The sequence below is a fragment of the Coloeus monedula genome (assembly GCF_965178545.1).
Source record: "Coloeus monedula genome assembly, chromosome: 2".
NCBI classification, from domain to species: Eukaryota; Metazoa; Chordata; class Aves; order Passeriformes; family Corvidae; genus Coloeus; species Coloeus monedula.
Window position 1 is genome coordinate 74,820,818 of NC_138782.1, and position 27,777 is coordinate 74,848,594.

General features: G+C 39.1%; 1 protein-coding gene across 1 annotated transcript in view; it reads left to right on the forward strand.

The window, feature by feature from the left end:
• The window catches only part of PDSS2 (decaprenyl diphosphate synthase subunit 2), a 118,576-nt gene that overhangs the window by 34,203 nt on the left and 56,596 nt on the right, over positions 1-27,777 (forward strand). The window contains exon 2 of the mRNA XM_082277026.1: positions 12,801-12,932. Within this exon, the coding sequence (XP_082133152.1) occupies positions 12,801-12,932 (132 nt within the window). The remainder of the gene's footprint in view (positions 1-12,800; positions 12,933-27,777) is intronic.

Here is a 27,777-nt window from a genome sequence, read left to right on the forward strand (position 1 = left end):
ACAGTTTCCCTCGTGCTATAGGTACCTGAAGTGGCAGATCTGTTTCTTCGAAGCAAATTGACAAAGCATGGCATGGCATTCATTTTTCATTTTTCTTTTCACTCTTGCTTCTACTCCAAGAATGACATTTTAGTAAGGTGTTCTCTTTTGGCAGTTCTGGAGTGGCTCTTTTTACGCCTCTGTTAGCAGTGCTGCCTTCCACTTGTTTGCCATGCTGTCAAAGTCGTTGGGAGTTAGAAGAGTCTTTGGGAGTTGTGGGGAGAAGTTAGGTTCTTGCTTCACATTCCAGCACTACTTCCTCCTGCCAGTTTTTTCTCTTGGAATCCAGATATTCCTACAGGCTAAGTTTCCTAACTTCCCCTCCAGACTCTGGCACCAGCCCATCTAGGAAAAACTGGGGTGGTCAGTACCACCACCACCTTTCCTGAGTAACTATGTAACTTCAGTAAAGCAGCTCCCTCTCTTTCTTTGTGTTGGTGTTCTGTCTTGGAATTGGGAATCATCTTTTTCTGTTATGGCCAATGCAAATAAAGCAGTCGGTGTGAGGGCTGAGTTGTCTTGTGTTACAGGTGAAGCCTGTGGTCCTTTTGAATGATAAAAATATGGTTTTGCCTTTCACTCCCCACCCCATTCTGAATTCAGTGCTGTTCCATATACTTGCCAAACTGAAGTTCAGGTCCTTCAAACAGTGCTTGTTCTGCACTGCCACCCCTTTTAAAAGGGCTCTATTAAATTGTAACCTGATTTATTTGGAATACTAGTTAAAAGTTTTACCATACCTGTGTATTTTCAGCTGTCTTTGTAGCTTTCCAGCTTCTTTCCTGTCCTTCTTGAAGGTGGGAATGATACTTTATTCCAGTCCTTGGGAACCTCCCCTGATTACCATGACTTTTTAAAGATCATGGAGTGACCTGGCAATAATATTAGGTAGTTTCTTCAGCACTTGTGGGTGCACATCTGACTTGTTTAAAAGTTCCATAACCTCATCCTCATTCATGTGCTACTGATCAAGTTTTATATATCAAAGATTAAACTGGATTTATGTTATTATGAAGCTAAATCACCTGGAGCATGGAAATGCTGAGTTTTGGTGCAGCCAGCAGGTGAACAATAGTATCCTATTGACAAAGTGACAAAGGTGTATTGGGATTGCTAGAATGTTGACCATGGCAGTGGCCAGTGGATTGATCCTTGAAGACATAGACAACAATAGGGACTTCTTGTCATCTGAATGTGTGCTTCTGAACAGGCTGTGCAACCAAACCACCCTAGGAAGTTTATGCTAAGTAGTGTTAGGTATCTACAGTTTAAGCACTGTTGGAAACTCTTGGGATTTTGGTGGAATGGACCCCACTGTTAAATTGTATTTGTGTATCGTTTTCCGAGTACCAAACAGAAAAACATAAAACTACAAACACAAAAATTGTGTGTGATTATCTATCTGTACAATTTGTTACTTAATGCAGTGCAGGAAGACTTCTCATCCATACCCTAGCACATTTCTGGCTTCTCTGTGCATATAGAATGCTTGTTATCCTCTTGATCTTTGCCAAACATATTCACATCTTTAGTAGTTCACACGTTTCCAAAATGTATTATTGGTTGTTTTATGAAGTTGAGTGGGTTTTGAGAAGTTTGGGTTGTGTGGTGGTTTTTTTGAATCTCGCTTATTAGTGATAACTGCTGTGATATTGGGAGCAGATTGGATAAGAGTGGACCTGGAAATTTGTACTTGCTATAAAGATAAGTTTTTAGATACTAAAACTGTCCTTGAGATACTGCTGTTTAGTGACAAAACCCCCACCAAACCACAAAGTTTCCGTAAAGTAGTTAACAAAAATAAGCAATAGAGAATTTATGTGCCAGCCCTGATGGAAAGGACATGAATTTCAGTGGAAGCTGGATCAGAAATACTGATGTTTTTATTGTATTTTGATAATAAAATAATTTCTAATCTTCTTGGACTACCAGATTATTACCAGGGGATACTTTGATCTGAAATGTGTGATTTTGGCTCCTGACCTGATGCGAGTTCTGCTTCTACCTTTCCTCTACTTTTTGCTTTTTCCCGTCATTTTTGGCACGAAACATATTAAACAGCTAAACCACTGGAGGAATCAGCTGAATTCAGCAGCAAAAATCTATGTTAGCTTGTACTGCCAGCAGTTGGTACTTCAGACTTTCCCAGAGAGGTACCAAATAGAATGCTGTACCAAATCAAATTCTCTTGATACTTCCAACCATCTGTGGAAAAGAAACTACTTGTGTATGGTGTGCCATAGCTATAACTGAAAGATTTAAATGCAAAGAGATTTCTTTCTTTTACAAATCACCTGCAAGAATAACCTCTGCTTGTTATGACATAATGAAGATGAGGTTACAGTTTGCTACATCTTCTCTGAATAATTCCAAGTGCAATACAACAATTCTGAAGTGCACTTTAATACCATGGATGTAAACAGTCACATTTCTATTGCTTGTTTGAATTAATTTTTTTAATCTCTGTCAGATTCATATTTGTGGTAGTAATGTACCCTACGTGGCGAGTGCTGAGAAAACATTTATAAAAAGCTTTGCCAAAGAAATCTGCCTATATACACTACAGTGGCTTTACTGTTGAGAATCTTCAATGTTTATGGAAAAAACCCCATACTAGTTGAGCGAGTCCAATTTGTAGATTTTGTTGCTCAAATACCCAAGTTACTTAATAACTCTAATACAAGAGATAGAGTAGTACAGCAGTTCTATTGATATGTTGGCAAAGAAGCAAACATGACCGGTCTTTACCATCTGTTTATAATGCTATATAAAGAAGACCTTACTGGTTGCCATGGAAACCAGCATTTCCAAAACCACAAGTGTTTGCTTAAAATCTCAGGCCTTCTAAAGTCTTGCATTTTCTGAGGAAAAAAGAATTGAAAATATCTAAAGTTTCCAGTGATTTTTATTTCTTAACAGTTGTTTTGCTGTAAAATACTTTCAGTATTTTTGCCCTGTATCTTCTTTCAAGACTTGAGAAATTTGAAGCATGCTGCTGGTAACTTAATGAGCTTATTTGATGCTTAGCAATGATCCACGAAAAGGTGACAGATATTTGTTGGGTTTTAGGTTGATCTTTGTGAAAGGAGGGGTTTTAATTCAGGTGAACAAGCCCAGTTGTGATATTGACACAGTGGAGTGACAAATACAGAATTTGGCTGGTCACATTGAAAATACTCCTTAACCTGAGTAAAACCCGGATTCATCTCAATTATCAGAGGTGGTCACTTGGGTCTTACTGAAAAAAAAAGGCTCTCTAGAATCAGAAGTCTAGAGAAAAACAGCAAATGAAGATAATAATGTTAAGTTACGGTCTAGGCGTGTCTGTGGTCTCCACTCTTGGCTTGAAATTGTTTTTTTAAAAAGTTTTCTTTGATTACTTGGAACTATTGAAAAACCCCTAAGGTGTAGTATTTAGAAATCTATACATTTGTCATAGAATCTGGGAAATTTTTTTTCTCATTTGAGACTGTTCGTTGCTGCCTTGCACTTTGTACTACCCATCTGCTGTGTTTTAAGGTGGTTTTTTCCCCCCACAAGCTTACAAAAGGCTTCTGCTTTATATAACCACTTAACTCTAGTAGGCAGTGACACTGTAGAGGTGCTGCATTTGGAGTAATGCTGATGGTTTTCAACTACCTAATTTCTATTTCTATCTAGAAGAAAGCTTTTTGTTTATGGCGCTCTTGGCATGTGTTTGGCTTGAGCTACTTGAAGGGAGAACAATCTATGGAAGCACAAAACTTGGAACCTCTTTTTCACTACTAGTAAAGAGCCTTCAGTGTTTTTAGGGCAGAAATATTTGTGATTAATTCATCTGAATAATGCTGAAAATGAGTGAAGTTGTTATCTAGAAATCTTATTCAGTATGGAAGGTTAAAAGAACTTTTCATATCATTCTGTCATGGCAATACATAGCCTAACGTTTTTGCCTTTTTATGTTTCATCCATTTGTAAAACATGCTGTGAGCATTTTCAGTCTGAGATAATGGCCAGGAGTTGACCTATTTCATTGTTACATTTTCCTAGAAAAGTTTATTTAATGCAAAATACATTTTTATGACAGGCTCTACAATTACAATATTGCTGAAGTGACACTGGACCTCCAGAGGTGTCTGAATTCATTAGCCTTCTGAAGCTAATCATCCTTCTGTCATTCACTGAACTCTTCCAAAATACTTGTATTCCTTTCACTTAGCAGATTATTCCTGCATCTGAGAGAGCCTGTTCCCAGAAAGGTAGTCTTGTGCTTGAGTCCACCTGTTGATACCAGTTGGCGGTGGGGTGTTAGACCTCCCACAAAGTTTAAATAAAGCAAATATTGATGGAGGAATCAGAGACACAAAATTTAGGCTTCTGTCTAAATATTTGTGGTTAGAAAAATAAGGGTGCCAGACCTGCAAGCTACTCCTGGTCAAAGTAATTGCACTCAGATACTAACTGCATTTTTTGATGTTAGCTTGCCTACTATCCACATCACATTCCAAATCAAGCAGCAGACCAGGAAAAACAGCGGAGACTGGCAGTTGGTTTAAAAATACATTTTGGTGGTTTGTTTCCTGTGTGGTGCCTTTATTGTCATCCTTAAGGTGGTCCTTTTTGCCCTGCCTCTACCACTCATGAGATCTGATGGGTGGAGAGTAGAATGACTTAAAATAATAATCCTAGTAAATAATCTTGCTTACTGAATAATCAGTGTCTTTGAGACAAATGTCTGATTATAGCTGCCCTTTATTTTTACAGTGTGGTTTTTTCAGTGTCCATAGTAGGTATTTTTCAGATCTTAGATGACTGTGCAACCTCAAAACAGCCTTTTTCACACTTAAGTTTCAAACTGTTCCTATGCATTTGCATCTTCATTCAAATTAAAAAGATGATGGTTTTCTTCTTCTCACCAAGCAAGTATTTTTCCTGTTTGTCTTCATCTGGCCAGAAGTTTTGCAGAAAAATGGGACTTGATAATATGTGGGCTTTTTTGTTGTTGTTGTTGGGGGTTTTTGTTTGTTCGTTTTTTGGGCGTTTTTTGTTTGGTTTTGGTGGGGTTTTTTTGGTGCGGCTTTGTTTCTTTGTTTGATTATTGGTTTTGTTTTTAAAAGTAACTCCTCGCATTGTTCATAGGGAATATCCTACCCTGAAGGAAAAATAAGTGCATCAAAACCCCTGAAAATAATACACAACTATGTAGCTGATCTTCATGGGAATGATTCAAACAACCTCTGCCTTTTTGGGAAATCAGATAAAGCTAGTAGAAGTGAATGGTAGACTGATACAAATGTCTAAATAGGGTTCTACAGTCTCCAGGGAAAAATTTGTGGTTTTTTATTTCAAGGATTCGAAGGGTGTATTGATTTCTAGGAGCTGCAAATGCTCAGTTACAATTAACTCCAAGGTACCAAGGCCAAGTATCTGTATTTTTCTTTGAGACTGATCAAAACCTGTTTCTTAAACTTTTATCTTTTGAATAAGATTTGGGTTTCGTGGGATCTTGCCCATTTGAATCTCCACAATTTTATTTAACCTTCTGACTTTTGTAGTTTCCTGGAAGGCTCCATCTTTTGTGGTCATTGTGTTTTAGAAGTTGTTGGAATTTTCTTCTTGAAAGTAGTGCAGTGTTTGGGATAGTTACTAAAGCCTGAAGAAATGAGTGCGTGTAGCAACTCCAGAAAGAGATCAGTCTCCCTTCCCATCATGAAGGGTGCTGTGGCTTTTCCTTGAAATTCTTGAAAAAGTTACGTGCAAGACTTTGTCTTGTGATCAATCACTTCTGGGAATGATGCAATTGACTCCAAATTCTGTGCACCTCCTGCCTCCTACCTGGGACTGTAGTTTTCCACACTCCTGGTCTGTGTGAAGATCACATTTAATAAGCAATAGACTGATGAAACTTTGGATGGAATTTTTCACCCTTATTTAAGAAATATTTCTCCTTGTAAGCAATATCCCATGAAAATTGAGCAGTTGGAGTCACTTGGGTTGGAAAGCACCCTAGGAGTTCACTTCCAGGAGCTTTCTGTTATAGAAGGTGTGCATTTGCAACCTTCTTCCAAGATAAAGCAATGAAGATCATCTTTGTTATGTTTCTATTCGCTTTGTGAAGAATATATTTAATATTTTAGAGACACACTTTTTGTGGATTTCTGGGATTCTTGAATACCTGAATTTTATCCAAGCTGTATTTTAAATGATCTTTAGTCACTCTCTCCAGCCAAGTAGGTGTCTGAAACTTCATAAATGGAAGAAAAGGTACCCAAATTTATACAGTTCTTTGCATCCCAAAAAATACTGCAGCTTTTGTGGAACTGAGCATTTTGAGACCTCTTTTTTACTGAAGACCTTGGTTGCAATTCATTCCCAAGTACTCATAAGTCTAAGAGTAGCCAAGTAAAAGCACAGATACAACATTTTCTGTGTTAGTTTTTCAGTGACTCTGCTTGTAGATGTGTAGCTGTGAACACATAAATTTCAGGCAAGTACTTCCTCACTGGACCACAACCATTCTTGTTTTGCACATGACTAGGTTACTGTTTTGGCTTACTTTTAACTCTCCAAGCACCACACCACATAACAGTTGAAGTTATTAAAGTTTCTTTGTGTCATAAGTGAAGGTGACACTTCTAAATTGCCTTTTTAATTTTTTTGCCTTTGGATGAAAATGTAGTGCAGAGACAGGCCCCTGTTGTCTTCACACCAGAGTTGTGTTTGGTTTTTTGTCTGTGAAGTCTTGTGTTTCTTTGTGATTGGCTTCACAAAGCTGATGGGGTGAGACCCCTTGTTTCTCAGAGGCAGGTGGAGCAGGGGGGCTGTTAAAGACTCCCTTGTAACCTGGTCTAAGAGCATCTTCCCACAAAGTGGGACGGCAACATCAGTTCCTCCAAGCCTGGTGTGACACATTACACAAGTCTGCCCTTACTGGATAAACCCATTAATTACTAGGCAGTTATAGCATGGTGATGAGCCCCATCCCATTTTTCACAAGCATATTTTTCAGGTAAGGAAATTTCCCAAACCTCAGTACTCATCTTCTGTATGCAAAGAGATGTTTAGTTGTCGAAGTCCAAGAATAAGTTTCTAAAACAAACGTTCTCATCTGCAGCCTCTAGTGGGCTTTTAAGTTGAGATGGCATGTAGGTTGCAGAGCATCCCTCCTTCTATCATTTCCTGTCAGCTGCATATTTAATGTGAATCCCATTTTTAAATTCTATTCTCTCCATGTGAAGTAAGTTTGTCTCCTCTCCCCTTCTGAATCATGCTCAAAGCACATGTCATGACAAGGGTGATTCTCTACAGAAGCAGCTGTGGATGTTGGAATGGGCCAGGCTTTTTAGTATGTTCTGGAGAGATGTGCAGAAGGATATTTAATAAATACTTGAAACTTGAGTAGCAGGTAAAAATAAGTTGCTATAGACTGCTGTTAGAATATACTAAATGCATAAAATTGAATGCTCGCAGTATTTAAATATATGCATGTTTGTGTGTGATCATATGGTCAGATGGTGAATCCTATGATTCAGATATGCGCATCAATAATACAGTGGTTTAATATCCATTTAAAAAATGAGTATGTCAGAGAGTTTTCTCTTATTTACTTCTGACAAGTCATTAATAAAGCAAATTGGATAAAAGCCCTGAGGCTGGTATTTCTTGCATTTCTAATAAGGAAGCCAAGAATCTTGCCAAGTAGCTCCATGCCTTACCTCTAGTGCTAGATATAGAATTGTCAGTTATAATTCATTTCGAAAAAGTGGGTTGTGTTATTTTTCTAAAGGTACCTGCACATGTAACCATGAGTGCATCCTGATAACCCTTCTATATTGAGTAAAATAGAAGGTACTTTCCTGAGATGTTACAGGCTGAAAACTCTGTTTATATTGTCACATCTGGGACTGTCAGTTTGAATAGAGGGGTTTCTTTTTCAGAATAGTTTGTAATTCAGCCTAAAACTAGCCTGGGCTTTCAATGACACTATCCTATGCTTATAAATCTTCTTCATCAGTGTAATTGATTTTGGTTGTGTTATAGACTTGCCCGGCTGCTTTTTATTAGGCTGTGTGAACAGATCATTTTTTTCCCCCCTCCTTTTGTTTGACAGCTGAACAGGAAAGGTAGAGGAATGGAATTTCTCTCTGTTTTCCTTCCCCTTGTAACTACATGGGGCTTGTGTATGGCCTGAAACAAAACGATTGATCTTGTCAGTTGGACACCTTCAATAGAATGCACGGAAAGGAAGGGCAAAAATCACCAGAGGAGCTGAGGAGGACAGTGATCTGTCCAGTTCAGCCGCTACCAGCAGTCCTGTGGCCACCAAACACGTCTGTTTGGGGGTGGAGGGGCTCCTGCGAGGTAATTGATTAAAGGGCTGCAAACCCCACAGCTCCTGCTGCTTGGGTCATGAGCAGAACATGTGGGAAGTACTAACAGCGTTTATCTAAACATATAACAACCCCTTTCTGTCCCTTCCAAAATAAACATCAGTTTCGTTGGGAAGTTTGTTCTGCATTCTTCATAATTAATTACATTTGAATTAGCACTAGTACCCATGAGTATGGTCTCTTCTGCTACACCCACTTGCAGAGTCAGTTGACTTCACAGTTGCCTGTGCGGGTTTTTTTTTTTGGTTTTTTTTTTTTTTTTTTTTTTTTTTCTGCCTTATCATACCATGAAATTACCCCCATGTCCAGCTCTTCCTTACAGTAACTGCTATAGTTGCCATGTTTCCTCTCTATTGTTTAAATTCACAGTTTATGATAATGAAAAAATGTGCTAGGAATGTGGTTTTGTCTCATGCAAATAATTTTTAAATCTTTGTGCTATTTAAATATTTAAATACAAATGAAGCTTGCAAGGAATAGCAGATTTTTATTTTAATAAAAGTGTAAATTACCAATGCAGTTAAACCTGACAGTTACTGGAGGTTAAAATTCTACTGAAATAGCTGCACGTGTGGAGCAGTACACAAAGCACTAAGTGAAATGTTTGCTTGATTTATTCTGTGCAGCAGACGGACTCTGGTAGTAGGAGGTGTAATTTGCAGCACATTAGCTATTAGCCAGTGTCACTGCCTGAGTGGGTGGTGTGAGTCTTGTGCGTGTGCAGTGTCACACCGCGCATGTGTCGGAGCCAGGCGCTTCTCTCCTGTGCTGTAAGATGGAGTTTTTTTGTGAACACTGTGCTGTATTTAAAACTGTGAATCTGCCAGTTTTCAGCTGGGTTACTCTGTCACACGGGTAATATGTAGAGTAAATGGCTTTCCCTTCCCTCCCCCAAATCCTGAATTGCAAAACGAAATTGTAGGGGTGTTTGACTTTCCTACCTTTTTCTGGTATGCAGTCCCCCGAGGATGAAGTATGTTATTTGCAGATAACCAGCCGGTAAACTTAAGAGGAAGCAAAATGATGCTAATGATTTAGGGGTTTTTTTGGGTACCCTATGCATGCACTTGTGTTGCTCAGCAGAGGTTTTCCAAAAGAGTGTCAGCTTGATGTATCTTTTTTTGTGTGCGCAATTTCACTTGGTTTGCTTTTAGTTCACTTTTTTCCCTGGAGGCACCTGTCTCCTGCCACATACCCATCAAGACTAATTGCACCATCTGGAAGACTTTTGTGTTGCTATTACTTGTGCAGGGTGTCTCTGGGGAGCTTAATTCGGAATGTGAATGTGACCCCTGAAGCCATGTCAAGTAACTGCAGTAGTTTCTAGTGTCTAAAGGATGATCACTGGAGGCTTTATTTGTTTCAAGTCTAATGTGGTTTGCTTTAGTGTGGATATGTTACATGTCAGTAACACAACATGTTACGAAAATGGAGGTAAACTTTTGACTACTGGTTTGGTAATTCATAGAAAATCCTGTCTGAAATTACGTCCAAACCATATGTAACATAGAGGCTGTATGATTAGGTGTAGAAATGACAGCCATGTTACTCCTTATTACTTGATTTTGTTCTTCCCCCCACCTACAGCTGCACTTTCCATTAACAGTTTTCTGCTAAGAATGTAAGGTATTCATTGCTAGTGGTGTTGCAAGCACTAAACAGCACTGTACACTTGTTTTTGCTATTGCTGCAGACTGAGTATGTTCAACACAGGTAATTTTCTTCTACTGTTCATCACCTAGACTGAATCAGGTAAAAGTGCTTCACTTCCAGTGTCTGTCTAGGCAGTGGTTTATTTAAAGGCCAGTGCTCCATGTTCCTACGATGAACACTTTTTATCTCTACTTTTGTAACATCCTGTCACTTGACAAGCTGTAGAGCACTGGGCATGAAAAACCAAAGTGTTCTGATTGTTCAAAATATCACTGTAATTTCCTATTTTTTTTAAGTGTTATTAATTTCTCATTATATCTCTGCCTTTAGTAAGACACTGTGATTTTACCACATACATATGTGGAAAAAAGGAATTTTTTTCCTAAAACCACTTTTCTTTAAAAATGATGGAGTTTTAAATAGTGTTGAGGAAATATATTTGAATTCAGTTGCATCATCTGTATAACTTCTGTGGTTGTGAGTAATGTGGTCAACCGAAATTCAAGCCAGAGAAGTACTTACACCACCACAAACAATTATGCATTGTATACAGATGCATACACACTATGTATTATTCATTATATGTATTTTCTGTTTTTTCCTGGGTAGTTTAATGTTCGTTGTGGCTCTGACTTCAGAAGTCTATAGAGTTTTAAGTGTATAACTGTCTTGGCTGCATTCTGTTAACTGTATATTGGAGCATGATAAGAAACAAATTATGTATTTATGTGTTTGGTGAGAATAGAGATATGCTAGTTACAAATTCACAGAATGCTGAAGGCAAGCAGCTGTCCCCCTCCTCCTTAAAATCCGTCTCTACATGTACCCAGTAAACAAAATAAAGGTGCATGTCACAAGACCACAGTGTGTGTGCCTTGAGCAGAGATCTGAGCAGTGCAAGCTTTCATGGGTTTGAGTGGCTGGGAAGTACTGGGAGGCTGAACTGAAAACAGAGAATTTCTGCTTTGGGAAGTTATATAGAATCTCCCTTCCACTGCTTTTTATGTTGTTCTAGTCAGGGTTGCTGTGAGCATAAGGTATCCTGAGCTGCCAGGCTCGCTGGCACACCTGACTTGTGCAAGGTGGACCAGCCTGTCAGTCTGCAGGGGAAGCAGATAGGATGTGGGCAGATTATGAAGGCACAGAAGTCATGGCCTCGTGTGCCTAGTTAGATCTCACCAGAGCTAAAAGTGTTGTGGGTTGTGGTAAAAAGCCATACTGGCCTCCTCTTATCTTCACTGATCATATCATTTGTAGGGTGTGGCCACACTGAGTGGGATCTTCGGCATCGCTGGAGGGAGAAGTATTAGCCTGGAATTAGGTGTGTGGGTGTGAAGATCAATCCCAGAAGCTGACTAGCATCAGCTACCTGGTTGGTCCTGCTCATTCTCCTCTGAGCATATTTTGGACCATTTCCTCATCGCTGTAAAACAGGATGTAAAGGTTCAAGCAGTCAAGATTTTATTTGCAGTAGCACAGGAACTTTCACACAGAAAGGTGCTATTTAAATTATTCTTCTTCATGTCTGTCTGTGTTAATGAAGTAGTGTACAGCAGATACTCTTGCATTGTGAAGTGTACACGTAATGACAAAATCCAAATGAAACTTTGGATTGCATCCACTGTTTTCTTTATTCAAACATACTTGCATGATCAACATCCTAGATTTTTTTATTCAGCTGATTTAAAGACAGTTCCATTTTGATTTCCTTCAGTTACTAGGGCTAAACTTACACTCTGGGATAAAATTAGTTAAAGTGCCTAGTAATTTGTGATGTAGTTCTTCATATGATTTATTTAATAAATATTTAGATTATATCAGACATATAGGCTCTTATTTATTGGAAATTAGTATACAAATTTAATAGCATCTGGAATGTATTATCCTTTTGTCTAGCTGTATTGATGAATGTAGGAAGTAGAAAACAAGTTCGACAAGGACAGGAAGAATACAATTGGAGACATTGCAGTCAAAAAGGAAAGCTAAGCTCACTTTAAAACAAATTAGCTTCTGAGGTGGTATATCTAAATGGTCATCTGGAATTGCTCTCAACAAATATGAGTTTGAGGGCAGTTTCCTTCTGACCCCAAATTTAAAGTTGTAGCATTTGAAACCGTTTTTTTGTTTAAACCAGCTTATCTCTACTTCATTTATCTCTAACTTTTATTGTACATCTTTCATCAGTTTCTGCATTTTTGTTATTTTCCTACAGTAGCTAGACCTGTTTTATGTACTCTGCCCTCTGTTCACAACCACTAAACGGTTTTCTTTCAGCATGTTATAGATTTTGGTTGCACCTTTCCTCCTTTGTCTTTCTTCTCGTGAAGTAGGAGGCTTCTTTTGTTGGTTTGTTTTGTTTTTTTTTTTTTGTGCTTCAGACAAGAAACTGAAATCTCTTACGTTCCTGTTACAGTAGATTACATTGAACTATTCTGAAATAGTCCTGTCATGACATGACGTGAAATGCAAGGGACATGCTGCTCCTTGAAAATAATCAAGATTTAATTCTATCCTGAATACTTGTTTTTCTCTGCAATAGTAGGATTTCGTTGTAAGTGTCAGGTAAAGGATGACAAAAGATCATGATTCATAATTGCAATTTATTTCCCTGCAAACATGAATATTAAAGACTTGATGAATGGATGGCAGCCTGAGGTCTAAGTCTTTTTTTCCACTTTGGTACAGTGAACATGGATTGTGAAAATATGCTTCTTTTTTTTCTTCTTCTTCCTTTTTTAGGGGTTTTGTGTACGATAGCCGAAACAATTTACAGATGCGAGGTTTGGTCGTCCTGCTTATTTCCAAAGCTGCTGGACCCAGTGCAGCAGGACTCTCTTTCCAGCACGACATGGTCAGTGGAATTTATTCCAGGTATGTAGTATGATATGCTAAGTTATATTTGATGGGCAATTTCTTGGTGGTATCAAAGCATCCTAAATGGCCTGTTCACCTGTTCAGGGAAATCAGTACTTACCTAATTACAAAGCTTTGTTCCTTGGGCTTATTATAAGCTTTCCACAGTGAAAAGCATTTTCTACTCTTTGTATAACTGTTATTATATCTTAATTTTGGTTTTTGGGCACAAAAAAATTGAAAACATTTGGGTCAAGATAGTTGAAAGTTTACATTAAGAGGTACTCAGAATAAAAAAAACCCTAATGCTAGAAAATATTTTTAAATAGAGTATTTTCATTTTGATTTGCTCCAATGTTACTCGGGTACACCTGTTTGCTAGAAATTTCAGAGCGAGATGCCAGCCTTACGGGACACCGGTTCGTCTTACTGAGCACATAAGTTTTTGTGTAGCCTGTTTGAAGGGTATTTTCCCATGCAGCAGCAGTGTAGAATAAAGTTTTTACCTCCCACATGTCACAGCAGATTTACTGAGCCTACCCTTATGGTTCCTTAGGCTCTCACTGAACTATTTCAGCTGTAAAGAGTTCCTAAATATTTTTTAAGCTTTTAAAATAAATTTCTTAATACTAGTAACAACAGTAATCAAAATCAGTGGTTGCTCTCCTTTGTATATTTGACAGTGAACTATTCAATTGAAGTAAGTAATGAGATCTGGTTGAAAAATTGTAAAACTTGATTTTTTTAAAATTCTTTGAAAAATTGCATGTTGCTTGGTTGAGGGAACAAGACTTGTATTTTTTATTAATTGTGTTTCTGACCTCTGTGATATACTAAATGAGGATCCTTAGTGACACGTTTGCATACTGATTTCTTTCGAAATGTAGAGGTAGTATCATAGAGTTGAAAAGACCAAGTAAATAAAATTTTAAAAATATATGTAGTATCTTAAAATAGCAGAGAAGGAAAATATATATGAATTGGTACAGGCAGGAATAACAATAAGTAAGAAAAAGGACAAGGCTGTAAAGCAGGCTTGTTCTGGAAGGCTGTGTTGTCCTTTTAGCTGTTTAATTCCATTCTTATTTTGTTTCATCCCTAATGGCCCCTTAGGGTTGTAAAATTTTTATATTTATATGCAAATGATGCAGTATGAAAGCATAATTCTAGTTAGTTAATTATGGCACAGGAGGTATTTTAGTTTGTTTTGTAAATGATTTAAAAAATTACCTTAGTATGCCTCATAGAAGGAGAGAAAAAGCATTATTTTTTTGATAACTAAGTTCTTGAGTATGATGGTTCTGACCATGGAGGTAAAGTTTGAGCGTTTAAAGCTGCCTTTCGGAAGGTGACTAGTGGAAGTATTCATTAAGGAGCAAATAAGACCTTGAATTAATAATGAAGCATTTGGTGTAAATGGACATTATTGGAGCAATGCCAGTTCAACCAGCTGAAAATCTAGCCTAATAATCTAAGTTTGAGCAAGTCAATAGCCATTATAATATCTAGTTCAGAGTTACAAAGGTACTCCAAAAACAAAGCAGTTTTGAATACGCCCACACAGGTTCACTTAAGGTTCATTACTGTCTGCAAAAGTGATGACTGTGGAGTTGTTAATTTAAATGGATTTTCAATGACGCTTTAAGTCCTGCAGCATGGTGTAAATACAAGAAAACATGCCACTGTGTTGCTTCATTTTGTGTCATAATGGTCAGTTCTTGCCCTCTACTGAAGTCGCTGTGGGCTTTGGCTTTGGACTCCTTTCTTTATTTAAGGTACTTTTAAATGCGAGTCTTTTTTCTGATTTCCATTGCTCCATTGTATTTAGAGAATAGGCAGCTTGTAAAGTTGTGATCTTAAAGGGCTTTTGTGATATTTTAGACATGTATTACAAGTTGTGTTTTACAAACTGCCTTCTCCTGAAGAAGAACAAAAGGATGTTGTTTTCCATTAGTGCATTTTTGTCTGCTATCTTGGTTGCAATGTAATTGTATATGGTTTGTGTATATTGGACATATATGTCAAAGGGAAAGTAGATCCCTCAGTGATATGAAGTGAAGAAATATGCTTAATCCTTTATTGCTTATATGTCTCCAACTTTGGAAAGTATTTTTTGGAAATAGGTTCTCACAGCTTTTCAGCTCAGCTGTAATCTATACAGCTCTTTTTGTTGCCATGCCATATAATTACTTCATCTTTATATATAATATTTTGCTGGAAATATTATTTCTGGCCCTGTAATGAGCATCTTCACTGCCTCATACTTATGTGCTGTGAACATTATATTGTGGACTATTAGCTGGGATATGGCTCACTTGATTTTAGGATACTTAGTAGTGATTAATTAATTGCATTTCTGAAATCTGAGCATGAGCTAAGTTGTTCCAGTACTTGTCAGCAATTGCAGCAGCCCAGTCTTTCTTTTCCCAGTGTTTGTGTTGGAACCAGTTCTTGTGCTGTATTTAAATATTCAGTCCTGCAGTAGATAGCCAGGTTACATCAGTCCTCTGTAACTGGTAGTACACTAAATGTACAGTCTGTGACCTGGAAGATGTAACAGTGTGATAACCATTTAACTTAAAAAAACCACACAAAAATATGGTGGACGTTTTCATACTGGAATTTGGCATGTTCTGTGTAACCTCTTCTCACTATTTTATATTCTTAAATCACAATAAAGCAATACAAAAATTAAAGCCAAAAGATACTGAGAGCTGAATTTGGGATACAAAAAGAAAATATCCTATTCTCTTGTTCTCTAGATATGTCAATTCAAAGGACAATTGACCTAAATGTATAAAAATAGATTATCTAGCTTCCTAGCTGGCATCTGTTTTTCACTGGTACACAATGGAACAAAACCGATGCCTGCTACCAGAGAACAATCTTTTCCAGAATAATGAGGATTACAATTTAGGTAGTTACCGGAGCAGGGCTAGTGTAGTTAAATGGTGCTGCCTCTGGCCACCATTGCCTTCAGCTTTAGCACTTCATAATTTCCAAGAGTTGTGATCTGCCTGCATTAATCTGGGGCCATGGGGGTCATTGTATGCAAGGGTATCATAGTAACTGCTGGTTGCCTTATGAGCCATGCTGAAGATAAGGGAGGAAGTGTTATAAAAGCCTGCCTGGCATGCTTTACTCTGTACAGCCACCTCCCTATCGTGTTGGCAGCAATCTGACTTTATTCCTATTGGCGGGGAAAAGAACCTGGCTTTACTTCCAGCTCAGCACCAGTGATCCCAAAAGAGGATGAAGAGAAGTAGCAGCATGATAAACAGCTCTCTATTTCAGCTGCTGGACAGATTTCCTAAAGTTGAAACTTTCTGCTGGTCTCTTAGCATTAAAGAACATATTTCCTTGGCTGCAGATGCATTGCAAATACAAGGATCAATTGTGTGCTCACTACAAAGTACGCAAACAGTATCATGTAAGAGTTTATGTCATCGCCTGTACTCAAGCAAAGCGTGCATCCCATATTCCCTTGAAACTCCTTACTTTGGTGCTGAAGAGAAAGCAGAACTCATGTTTGGGTTTAGGCAGAATCAAATTAACAATAATTTATCATGCTAATACTATGAGAGAGTACCTGAGATGTGACACAGGAGGCTAGAGCTTCATAAGGGCTTTGAGATCCATTTCCTAACTGGTGATTATACTAGAGTCTGACACTGCATTGCCTTCTCTCAGAGCAAAACTCACTTGGATAGTTAAGTATGCAGCTTCCTGTTATTTTACTTTGCTGCTGTAAGTGAGGTTGTAATTGAAACTCCAGGATCATGTGGTTTCTGAACACTGACAGCTTTATGCTTCATAGTGGAGCTACATTCTCACAGGTGAAGAGACCAAGACTGGCTTGGGTCCTCTCTTAATGCACCCAAAGGGGTATCTTTTTCTGTTCACATCTGGCACTGCCAGACACTACTGCTTGGGGACTGAGGAATCTCCTTGCCTTAATATTGAGTAGTGAATGCCTGACATAGCCTCTGTATTGCAGCTTAAAATGCAAGTGACACCAAAGAACTAACTTGGGCCATCTTTTCAGCCCTCAGTATCCTTGGCTCTAATACAGCAAGTTATTTTCTTCTCTCTGTTTTGCCTTTTTTCTTTTTTTCTTTCCCCCCATTAGTGCCAATTTTAAAAATACCCTCTAGTATTGACATCCATCGAGTCAGCTCTGCAGATTTCCTTGGATGCCTGTCAGAGGTTTAAAACAATTCTTTTTTTTTGTCAAATCTGCCTGTGCATTCACACTGGTGGATCCTATGGTCATTGACAAGCAAAGACCTTTTTAATCAATATGTAGATTGGAATATAGAAAGTACTATTTCAGCTCTGTACTAAAACCTGGTAAATCCAGCAGATTGCTGATTTGGACTATTGATAGTGGACTCTGTCCTTGCACCTTCTTCCTCAGGATGATGCAGCTGACCTTTACAGCTCCAGGAATTTGTCGCTTTGTAAGATGAACTTGCTTTACTACAAGAAGGTACTCAACTGGATAAACTTATCTCTGAATCAGAATCCTTCCTGCCGCATGGAAGAGTGGTGGCAATACTGTAGTGACAGGAATCATGAACACAGACTCCTTGTTCTTAGTGTTTTAATAATGATTTTGGAACCACCATTGATGCTGCTTCCAATAAAAACCCATTTTAAAAGTAATTTGGCAGCAGATGCCAACTCCTTGTTATGGTGATGGGTCTTTTGCTTGTCATGTTCCAATAGTAAGTTGTCCTGAGTACCCGTTTTTGGAGGCGCACACACACACAGGGGTCACAGAGTCTGATTTCACATGCTCTTTGTCATTGTGGCTGTACCAAAGTCATCTTGTTCTAACCTACTCTAAGGAACACTTAAAACTTCAAATCTTAACCAGAGGATTCATTCACCCTTAGGTTGCTTTTTCTCTGAATGTTTCTTTGGTTGCAAAGAAGTCAGAGGGGATAGGTGTCTTTCTAAGGACTGTAAGGACAGAGGACATACTGCTCTGTCCCTTTGCTGTTCTGTCTACCTTTCTCCCAGCTTCTTGATAGATATGAAAACAAACCTCTGCCTTAATTTCCTTTCCCTGTATTCCAAAGAGCTTTATGCCATCTTCAGAGAATGTTTGACCTTCCATTAACTTCCTTTGGGGTTAATCAGATGCTGCTGATAGTACATCTAGGTTCACAGCATAATTCAAGTTGGAAGGGATATCAGGAGGTCTGTAGACCCACTTCCTTCTGAAGTGGAGTCAGCAATGAGGTCAGACTCATCTACCTTTCTTCATGAAGGTCAGGTCTTTCAAGAACAGAGTCTTCTTCACAAGGTGATAATCAAGATATGTTTTAAACAGATGAGTGAGCATTCTACCCCTGGCATGTAGCCTCGTGCTTTGTGTCCAATGCTGTCATTGGTGTGCATTCACGAGTATGAAGCTCACAAGAGGCCACGCTGATGTTGGCATAATTTAGCCTGTTAGGTGTTTATGGTCATTTGAAAACTGAAGTATCCAAAGAACTTTCCATCCCAAGATTTTTAGAATTAAAAGTGGCGACTGTGTCAAGGCCTACTTTAAGAGCACAAACGTAAAGGTCATGTCTGTCTTAGGGATATACCACTGTGTATTAGGGAAAAATTGCTCTGTATTAATGGGGACACTAGGAATTTCTTCTGTTTCTCACAGGTGACAGCTCACCATCTGCAGCTCTATCTGTTCTTCTCCAAAACCCATGCCATGGCAGCCATAACAGGGGTGATGCTGTGCTTGTTAGAGCAGTCTTTAATCGCTGTATGCATGAGGAGCACTCAGGCTGCCTCCAGGGAATCGAAACTTACATAAATGATGATCCTTGGACAACTTCAGTCTGCAAAGATAAATATGGATTAGTGTAGTCAAAAGCTTAGAGGTAATATACTGATTATAGTATGCTTTTGAGACTTGCAGTCTTCAAAAATATGTACAAATGTGTTACAGTGGGGATACTGCAACACGTGTATCAGACAAGACCCGTGGAAAGAATATATATGGATCGATTCTTGATAGATATTTTCAGAGATGTTTATTTCTCCAGCTGCATGGCCGGGATCTGCCGAGGAACTGCTCAATCACGGGACCCGAGGGTCCTTGCCCGCGCAGGGGAACACAAAACAACCAATGGGGAACGAGGCTGACCAGGGACAGGGAAACCCCGTGTCTCCCCTCAGGGCCCCTCTCCCAGGATCCCACGGCAGGGGAGAAGGGACCCTGACATTTCACCTGTTTATTTTTAACAAAAAGAGATTTAAAACTTAACATTGAAAACAACTGGATAAACATGAGATAACAAGGACAGTTTCAAAACAAAACAAGCCACCCTCCTGAGTCTTTAAATGTCCATACAGATTCTCTGGAACATCTTAAGGCTGACAGAAGGGAGACAGGACTCTCTGAGCATGCTTTGTGGGTAAACTGAGGCAGGAGAGGGTTTCTTCCATTTGTACCTGTTGGAACTCTAAACAACAATAATTAAATTCTTCCCTCCCCCTCTTCATCCCCCACTTGGCATTGGAAAGGGATTTTTGGGGAAACAATTGGCAAAGGCCATTTTGTGAGGGAAACCATGGGTGAAAAAACGGATTGGGGATAACAGGATATAGGATAAAAGGGAAAGGTGGGATTAGGAAAGGGAGACTGTAGGGACTGTTTATAATGTAGATATTGTCTAACATGAACTACGATTTTTAGCATATATACTGCCTTTTGCAGAAACACCATCAGGCCCAGTGACCTCTGCTGCTTGTAACCCTTTTCTACCTTGCACACTTTTGAACTCTACTACTTCTCCATCTCCCAAGCTTGGGATGTATTTTTCAGGGTTATTCTTTTTAATAGCAGTTCAATGAACGAATATGTCTTGCTGGTTGTCACATCTTGTTATAAAACCATAATTTTGTTTAACATTATACCATTTTACTATTCCTAAAGCCTTAGCTACGATGATTTTTTCCTTTTTCCGAGTGGCTGCTGTTTTCTGTCTCGCTGCGTTTTTGCTTTCTGTTTCGCTCACTCCCGTGTTGGAACTCCCAGGGTTGTCAGTGCTGCCGGGGCTGCTCGTGCCTGCGCGCTCTTCCCGGGGTCGCATTCGGGGCCGTGCGGGCCGGGCCGCGCCGCTCAGCTCCCAGCGCGCCGCCGCCTCCTCTGGTCGCAGCTGCGCTGCCGCTGCCTGGGGCTGCGCCCACGTCTCGGCCGGGCCCCCGAGCGACGACCCCCCCGCGCCCTGCTCCAGCGCGCGTCTCGGCTGGGCACGGCTCTGTTCCACTGCCACCGCTGCTGCCCGCCGCCCACGCGCTGCTCCTCTCACGGGGCTCGCTCCACCACGCGCTGCGCGGGGCCGGGCGGGCTCTGGCCGCGCCTCGCTCTGCTGCCGACACTGCAGCTCGCGTCGCTCTGCCTGCGCGCGGGAACTGCCTCGCTGCTGCTCGGAGAATGCTCGGTCCACATGGTGTGGGTTGCACGGTCCCTGCACCAGGCTTCCCTTCGCCAAGACACAGCTGACATTGCTCAACAGTCTCGGTAATTAAATAATATTCACGAAAATATTCTTCCATCGGCATATATTTTGACTCAGAAATTAACTGTGTCCAAATGATCTTCCAAAAGTCTTTGGTAAGAATCAAGTCCCAAGAAACGTAGAAAAAGTTCTTAAACAACCCTGACAGGAAATGTTTCAGTTCCTTTTGAGCTTGAATTAAGCTAAAATTTACAAATCGTTGTTCAAGAATCTTTTCAAGTTTAAGATAAATGTCCATATGCGGCTCAGAGAGCCAAGAGTCTTTCCACGGTTCCTCTGTAGTTTAGAGATGGAACAGCAAAACAAAACAGGAAGAGAAATCCAGCATTTACTCACAAATCACAGTCACTGTCCTTAGGGATTGGTGTCTTGCCAGCATTTCCCTACCATTTTTTACAGTGGGGATACTGCAACATGTGTATCAATCAACGAGACCCGTAGAAAGAATATATATATATGGACCGATTCTTGATAGCTGTTTCAGAGATGTTTATTTCTCCAGCCGCATGGCCGGGGCTCTGCCCAGGAACTGTTCCAGTCACGGGACCCGAGGGTCCTTCTGCCCGCGCAGGGAACACAAACCAACCCATGGGAACGAGGCTGAGCAGGGGCAGGGAAACCCCGTGTCTGTGCCCTCAGGGCCCCTCTGCCAGGGCTACACGGCAGGGGAGGGACCCCAACACAAATTAACATTGGTTGGTTCACTTTACTTATGCCTATGGCCTGGACTGCTGTTGCACTGGGATTTTATGGGTGAGGAGGATCTGAAATGGCAATACTCTGCTTTATATATTTAGCATACCAGCATATGAGGTGTGAGGGCACCTTCTCTGGAAATTCAGAAAATGTAAAAGGTGTTCCACTTCGAGTGAAAAACAGAATAAATACTGCATGAGGATATGCACCTTTGGCTCTACATTCTCTAAGAGCTCCAGTTATTGACAAGTAGCTTCTGTCCTGTTCTTGTGAATGCAGCCAAACAGCTGAGAGACGCTAGTGCTCAGATGACTGTCACGTCTCCAGTTGTAGTAGATGGCTACAATAGCAAAGGGCTGCCTTCTGCTTTAGGAACGGGTCAATGCTCTCTGGCAAAACAGGTGTTTTACTGTGTAAGCTGGATCTCCACTTGCTCAGCTCACCAATGAAGTTTTGGCAGCAGATTCTTTCTACTGTAGGCAAGTTTAGAGATGTTTGTAATTTTAAATAGCTGTTTAAATGCTTTCCAACTGGAATGTGTTTCCACATTAATCTGTATTTGATTTAAGAAATCAGATAGTTCCCCTTTAAAAGAAATAAAGGAAAAAGCAAATCCATTACAAAGCCTCTTGGCTAATTAGCCATGGCAAGCATGAGTAAATTTTGATGAAGGTGGTGAGGTTTATTGTATTGTTAGAGTGTAAATGACACTTAAAGGTTAAATTTTACAAAATCCTTTTTACCTTGCATGGTGGAGGCATATCTGTGGATGAATTCTCTTTGAGAGTTATTGTAAAAGGCAAAACACAAATGAAATAAAATCAAAGAAAAACCATACAAATTATGATTTATACATAATACAAAAATACAAAGAGCACAAGTGCGAGACTCTTCACCTCATTTCAGATCTTGCCCTTTTTTCAGTTTCTGTACTCTGAACTGCAGTGTGTGTTAACTTCAGAGATTGGATTTGACTGTTTCTTACCTTCATGTTTTCAAGTGAAAAAATGATTCCTAACTCTGCAATGGACTTCTATCATGTGAATAGTACTTTCATATTTGTAAGAAGTTGGTTTTTGTTTTTTTTTTTCATTAATACTTTTCTGAGTTTACTAATAATGGAAACCAAATTAAATTTACCTTGACCTGGTGAAATGCAGAGGGCGTGGCTGTGAACCAAAGTTTGGGAGACTCATGTTCCGTTGCACCTATCCCCATCAATGACTGCTAAATCATGGTAGAACATGCTTAAACAAAATAAAAAGCAATAAATGAGAAAAATTTAGTAAGACCGATAGTGTATGTAGGAACTCAAAACTCGAAGAAGGCAGAGCAGTTATCTTTTGTGTGATGTAAGTATTCAACCTGGGCGTTTTCGTGCAGAATAGCTGTTGCACTTTAAATTCACACTGGCTTACTGCACACAAGCCCTGGGTCTCAGCTGCAGATATTGCAGAGATTAATCTTATTAATGGAACTGCTAATTGGTGTTTGACTTCTAATTATAGTAACAATAGGCCATAACAATCAATCCTCACCTTTACTGGGGCACATTAGGACTCTTTATCATAAAAATGATTTCCTTTGGGACTTACTGTTCTTATTCCTATCTTCTGGAAGGCTGGCTTTCAGCAAAGGTACAGTATCCCATCTAGCAAGTACTTTGGAAGCTTAGCTAATTAACTGGTAGAGAAAATGCATGGTCCTAAAATATTCAATATCTAAGTACATTAAGAAGTGCAATGCTCTTGACAAAATTGTTTGAAAGATAATGGGAAAAGTATGTCAAAATATGAGCAGTGATGTCTTTTATAATCTTTAAGAAATGTATAATTTTGTCTCCCAGTCCTTGTTAGCTTTCCCATAGCTTTTAGTGAGAGGAAATCCAAGCAGTTATTCTAAATTATTCTATTTAGTTTTTTCTCTCCAGGATAAATCCTGTGAGATTCATCATCTCATTTACATGATGAGTCTCAGGAGATGAAAAGCACATACAACTTGATTACATATTCCTATTGATCATCTTCCATCCACAACAATAAAAATCAACTCCAAATACAAATCTAACAATATTACTAATTCATTACAACCAGTACTTTTCTTCATTAACTTTTATTGTTTTCAGCATACTTAGCATGTGCAATACAGCAATTATATGTTGAAGAAAAAAGGTATTCTCCTCACGTTGTAGAATAAATAAAAAGGCACTGCATTGGAGCTGATCAAAGACTGTTCAGAAATATGGGCTCAAATCTTGTTCAAAATAAGTCTGTATGGCACTAGATAGCTGAGCAAGGTAAACTCAGCATGTACATCACAAAGTGTATTCGGTTTCCATTTTAAAAAGGAAGTAATTCAGTGTCAGAGAAAGCATGGTAGGGATGGCTTACCTTGGAGAAACTGTAATGGCGCCTCTGTCTGTCCAGCCTTCCCTTTTCTTGGAGCTTCTTTCTCCCATTGCTTGTGAAATGAGAGCTGGACTGCCACGGTGTGCAGCATAGAATGCAACACCAGAGCAGCACCGCTGGAATTCTGCAGTGGGTCAGGAGCAGCTGTGGGAGCAAAAAAGCCCTGCTTTCACTCCAGTGGGAGCTTTTCAGAGAAAGGCCAGGTGACCTGTTGGTAACAAGACCCAGCACAGCCTTCCCTGGGGCATGGCATTGCCACACACCAGAGCATTTCACCAGAGCTGTGTTTGCTGTAAAATCTTTCCTTTGCAACAGTTTTCTACTTGAGAACTTTCACATTTCCTTTACAAAAAGTATAATAGTATTTTCGAAGAGAAATTGGCAACCATCACCTAAGTACAATCCACTGCTGTGATGAAAGCACACAACAGCTTTGGGGACTGCTTATCCATCAGAACTGTGACATCAATGTGACCAATTGCTTTGCTCCCAAGTTCCTAAATAACTGTATCGATGTAACTTATTTGTCCTACAGTCCCAAAATATTTCCCATGCTTTTCTACATGCTGAAGTACCACCTATCCTCTTTCTGTCCTGTTAATGTCTCCCTTGACAAATTTTACAATGCAGTTATGCAGTTTCAATACAAATTTCTGCAATTCTTGGAAAATTGTAGCAATATGAAGTTAAGTATTACAAGGCACACTGCACCAATTAATTTATTTTCTTAGTATGATTTAGTCAGTACCCTGATATAATGTAACTGAAGATATTACAACATTTTTTATCTGCTGGGGTGGAGTTGAGAAGGTCTTCATTTTACTCCAGAAGTATATGTACATGAAGATATGAGGCTGTATAAAGACTATACAATGTTCTTTCTCTTCCACTTGAAATAATGGCATGTTCTGGACCCTGATCACATTAAGTGAATGAGTATTTCTTGTGGCTTCATTGGTATCTGGCCTTTAACCTTCAGTAGATTTTCATGTGGAATTTGACAGCTCTGAGATGCTTCTAGAGCAAACAATAATAAAAGAGAAAGGCAGCAGTAATATGCTGGTGGTGTAGACAGGGCACTGTATTCCTGGACAGCAAAACTTGGTTATTTGTAATATATTCCAGTATAAAGGTGGGTGTGTGAGTACATAGATGAGAGCGATTGATGATTTGAGAAGAGGAATAAGAAGCTGGAGAACTAGGGATAAAGATTTCAAGAGTATGAGTGCAATATGGTATTCTTGCTGTGTTGTATTTGAGAAGGTGTTTATACAGTCAAAAGAGAAATTAGAAAGACGATGGGTTTTTTATATGGTTTGCAGCAATTGAAAACTTCTGATCAGCAGTGCCAGCATGATTATGGAGCATCTTTGTTACATGTGAGATTTCGTGAGCTTGATTGCCCGGTTCTTGAAGTCCATTTAAGTATTTGAAGTTGTAGTTTTTAATTTTCCCAAGGACTTGGCCAAATTTGTATTTATTTTTGTGGAAAGAGAAGATGCAGTTAAAAAAATTGTGCATCTATTACTGCCAGAAAGGGAATAAACATAAACAAGTTTTATTTTATACTGCATAGTATTTCTGATTTCTTTCTCATCATTGTTATGTTTCAAGTAGACACTTTTGTGTGGAAAGCTTGCTTCAGTCTCTTACAGCTGAAATTTCATTCTGGCTTTTGATATCCGTGCAACAGAACCAGTAAAAAAAGTTCAGCTATGCTCATATGCTGTTCCAGCAGGCAAATTAAATTTCAGCAAAGCTCCAGTATTAGTCGCAGTCAGGAAAGGATCCTATTTTGCGGACTCTGGTAGGAATTCTGCAGAAATAAAGTTTGCTGTTGAAGGTGGTGTATTAGCTGTCTCTCCATCATCACTCGCTTGGGGTTAATGTTGCTTGAATTGGTTGATGTCATTTTATCCCTTATTAAAGTGTGTAGATTGAATCATTCTGAAATGAAAGAACCAAAAAATGAAAGCATGAAATTTTTAGATACCTTATAGAACTGCTTTTAATAAGGTAAAAATAGATGGAAATTGTGCCAGTGGTATAATAGTAAGTCATTTTTTTAATCAAAGGACAAATTTTTCTCAATATCACACCATACTCCATTTGCATAAAGTATATACAAATAATAATGACAAAACTTTGCAGACCTCAACAGCACCAAATGCTTGTTACTATGCTGATATGGTCCCAGAAGCAGCAGTCATTGCCTTGCTCCAAAAGGTTTATTATCCTTTCCCTGCTGGCAATTCTGTCAACACACCTGGTGTAAGGGGCAAGGTCTCTGAGAAGTCTGCTCCCTGCCTTTAGCTATTAGTCTCTTTCCTTGTACATGGCAGGCAATACCCATCTGCTGCATACTTCTGCTTTGTGAAAAGCAAAAGTATTCCTGTAAAAAAACATTTTAATATGTGGTATTAATGTCCCTATCCAGTTCTGAACATTGAAAGTTCAGGAGGGGAGAGAAGAGCACCTGTGATAATCATACTTTTAATTGCTGACTAACAGAAACGTAGTTACAGCTGTTCAGAATATGACAGGTTTGCTTCATAGTATGAGCTCTCTGTGGTTGTGCAAGCAGTATATGTTTGGATTTTTTAATCCCCTCTGTATCTTAGATATTTATGGGTATTTCAGAATACACAGTAATTCTTATATAAGCATGATAAAAAATATATATAGTTATTAAATAAATGCCAACCCTATCTGGTACACTGTATTCTGGTGATTTACATTTTATTTTTTAATGCCTTTTTCCTGTGCAGTTAGACATACGAACAATCTATTCTCTTAACAGGACTGCTCATTTATCAAGTGTTCATTCTTCACAGCCTAAAAAAGGTTACCTTCTTTGCTCTCACATAAAAAGGTTCCCTGTATTTCAGGTGTCATTAGTACTAGAGATTTAATGTCAAGGTTAGTGCACCTTGTCTTTCAGCTACATTGAATACAATTACAGACAAACTCTTCAGAGAGATTTCAGAGAAAAAGTGGAAGTGATAAGTCAAGCTGGCAGTCTCAGAATAGCTGACAGTGCACAGAAATGGGAATTTCTGTTAATAGTGGTTCAAACTATCTCCCATAGTCATTGCAAATAAAATTATAGCCATGCTTCAGTCTTGCAGAGCTGAGAAGTAACTAATAAAAAAGGTAAGATTCATAGAATTAATTGTTAGGAGCCTGTTTCTTGCATTTACCTGCAAGTGAGACCTTGCATTTCCCTTCATATCTTTGTAGCTGGTTTTAGTGCAAGTATTTAAATATTTTGGCTAAATAAACCACAGAATAGTCAAAACTATTTTTAAACCATGATGTGAAATTTCTTATGGAATAGATGCATGAGATATAATTGGAGGATACATGTTGTTGAGGGGCTGTAGAGCAAATATGGGTAATCCTGGATGGATGGGCACCCTGGTTGGTGCCCACAAGCAGTCTGGCTGACACATGCTGCCATCAAATGGGAAGGAATGTTGGTCATTTCCGTAACAAAATTTGTGATTTTCTCCGTCGTTGTGTTCCTTTTGATTTCTGCTGTGGTGATAGCAAGGTCATCCAGTCTACAAATGAATCCTTTGGCTCATACCTCATCTTTTGAGGGTTTTGGTCAACATACCTTATTCAGTTCTGAGTCTGACTGTTTATCCATGCATCATGTATCCTGCCATCACATTTTCCCAAAGCCATGCTACAGCAGCTGTTGCCAAAGCTTTTGATCACTTCCTATCTTGCCCCTTTTTTACTCTTGTTTACAATACCTAAAACTTGCTCACTTCAGTAAGCCAAAAGGAAGGCCTTCACGCTTACTCCATTGTAAACTCTTCTTTTGGCTTGCTGTTCTTTCACCCCATCAGTTTAAAATGTCTTATTTTTGCCTTCGACTATTAGAAATATAATCCATTTGTTTTAAGGGAACAGTGGTTGTTTTGTTGTTTCTAAACCAGTTGTGCAGAGGTGGGCTTTCTTGTGAGCAGTTTTTTTGAAGTTGGCTACTGGTGTTCATTTTTGAATTAACGTTAGCATTTAAACTTAGTCTGCATTGTCTGGAAACTTAGCATGGAAATAACTATAAAACTTCTGTATTATGTTTGCTATGTTCTATTTAGACCTTTAAATTAGCCTGATGCCCATTGAGTTGTATAATGAATCAGGGCTTGCATTTGTTTTGCATTGCACAAGTTTCATATTTGCTTCATATTTGCTGGTGTCTGCCTGTAAAAG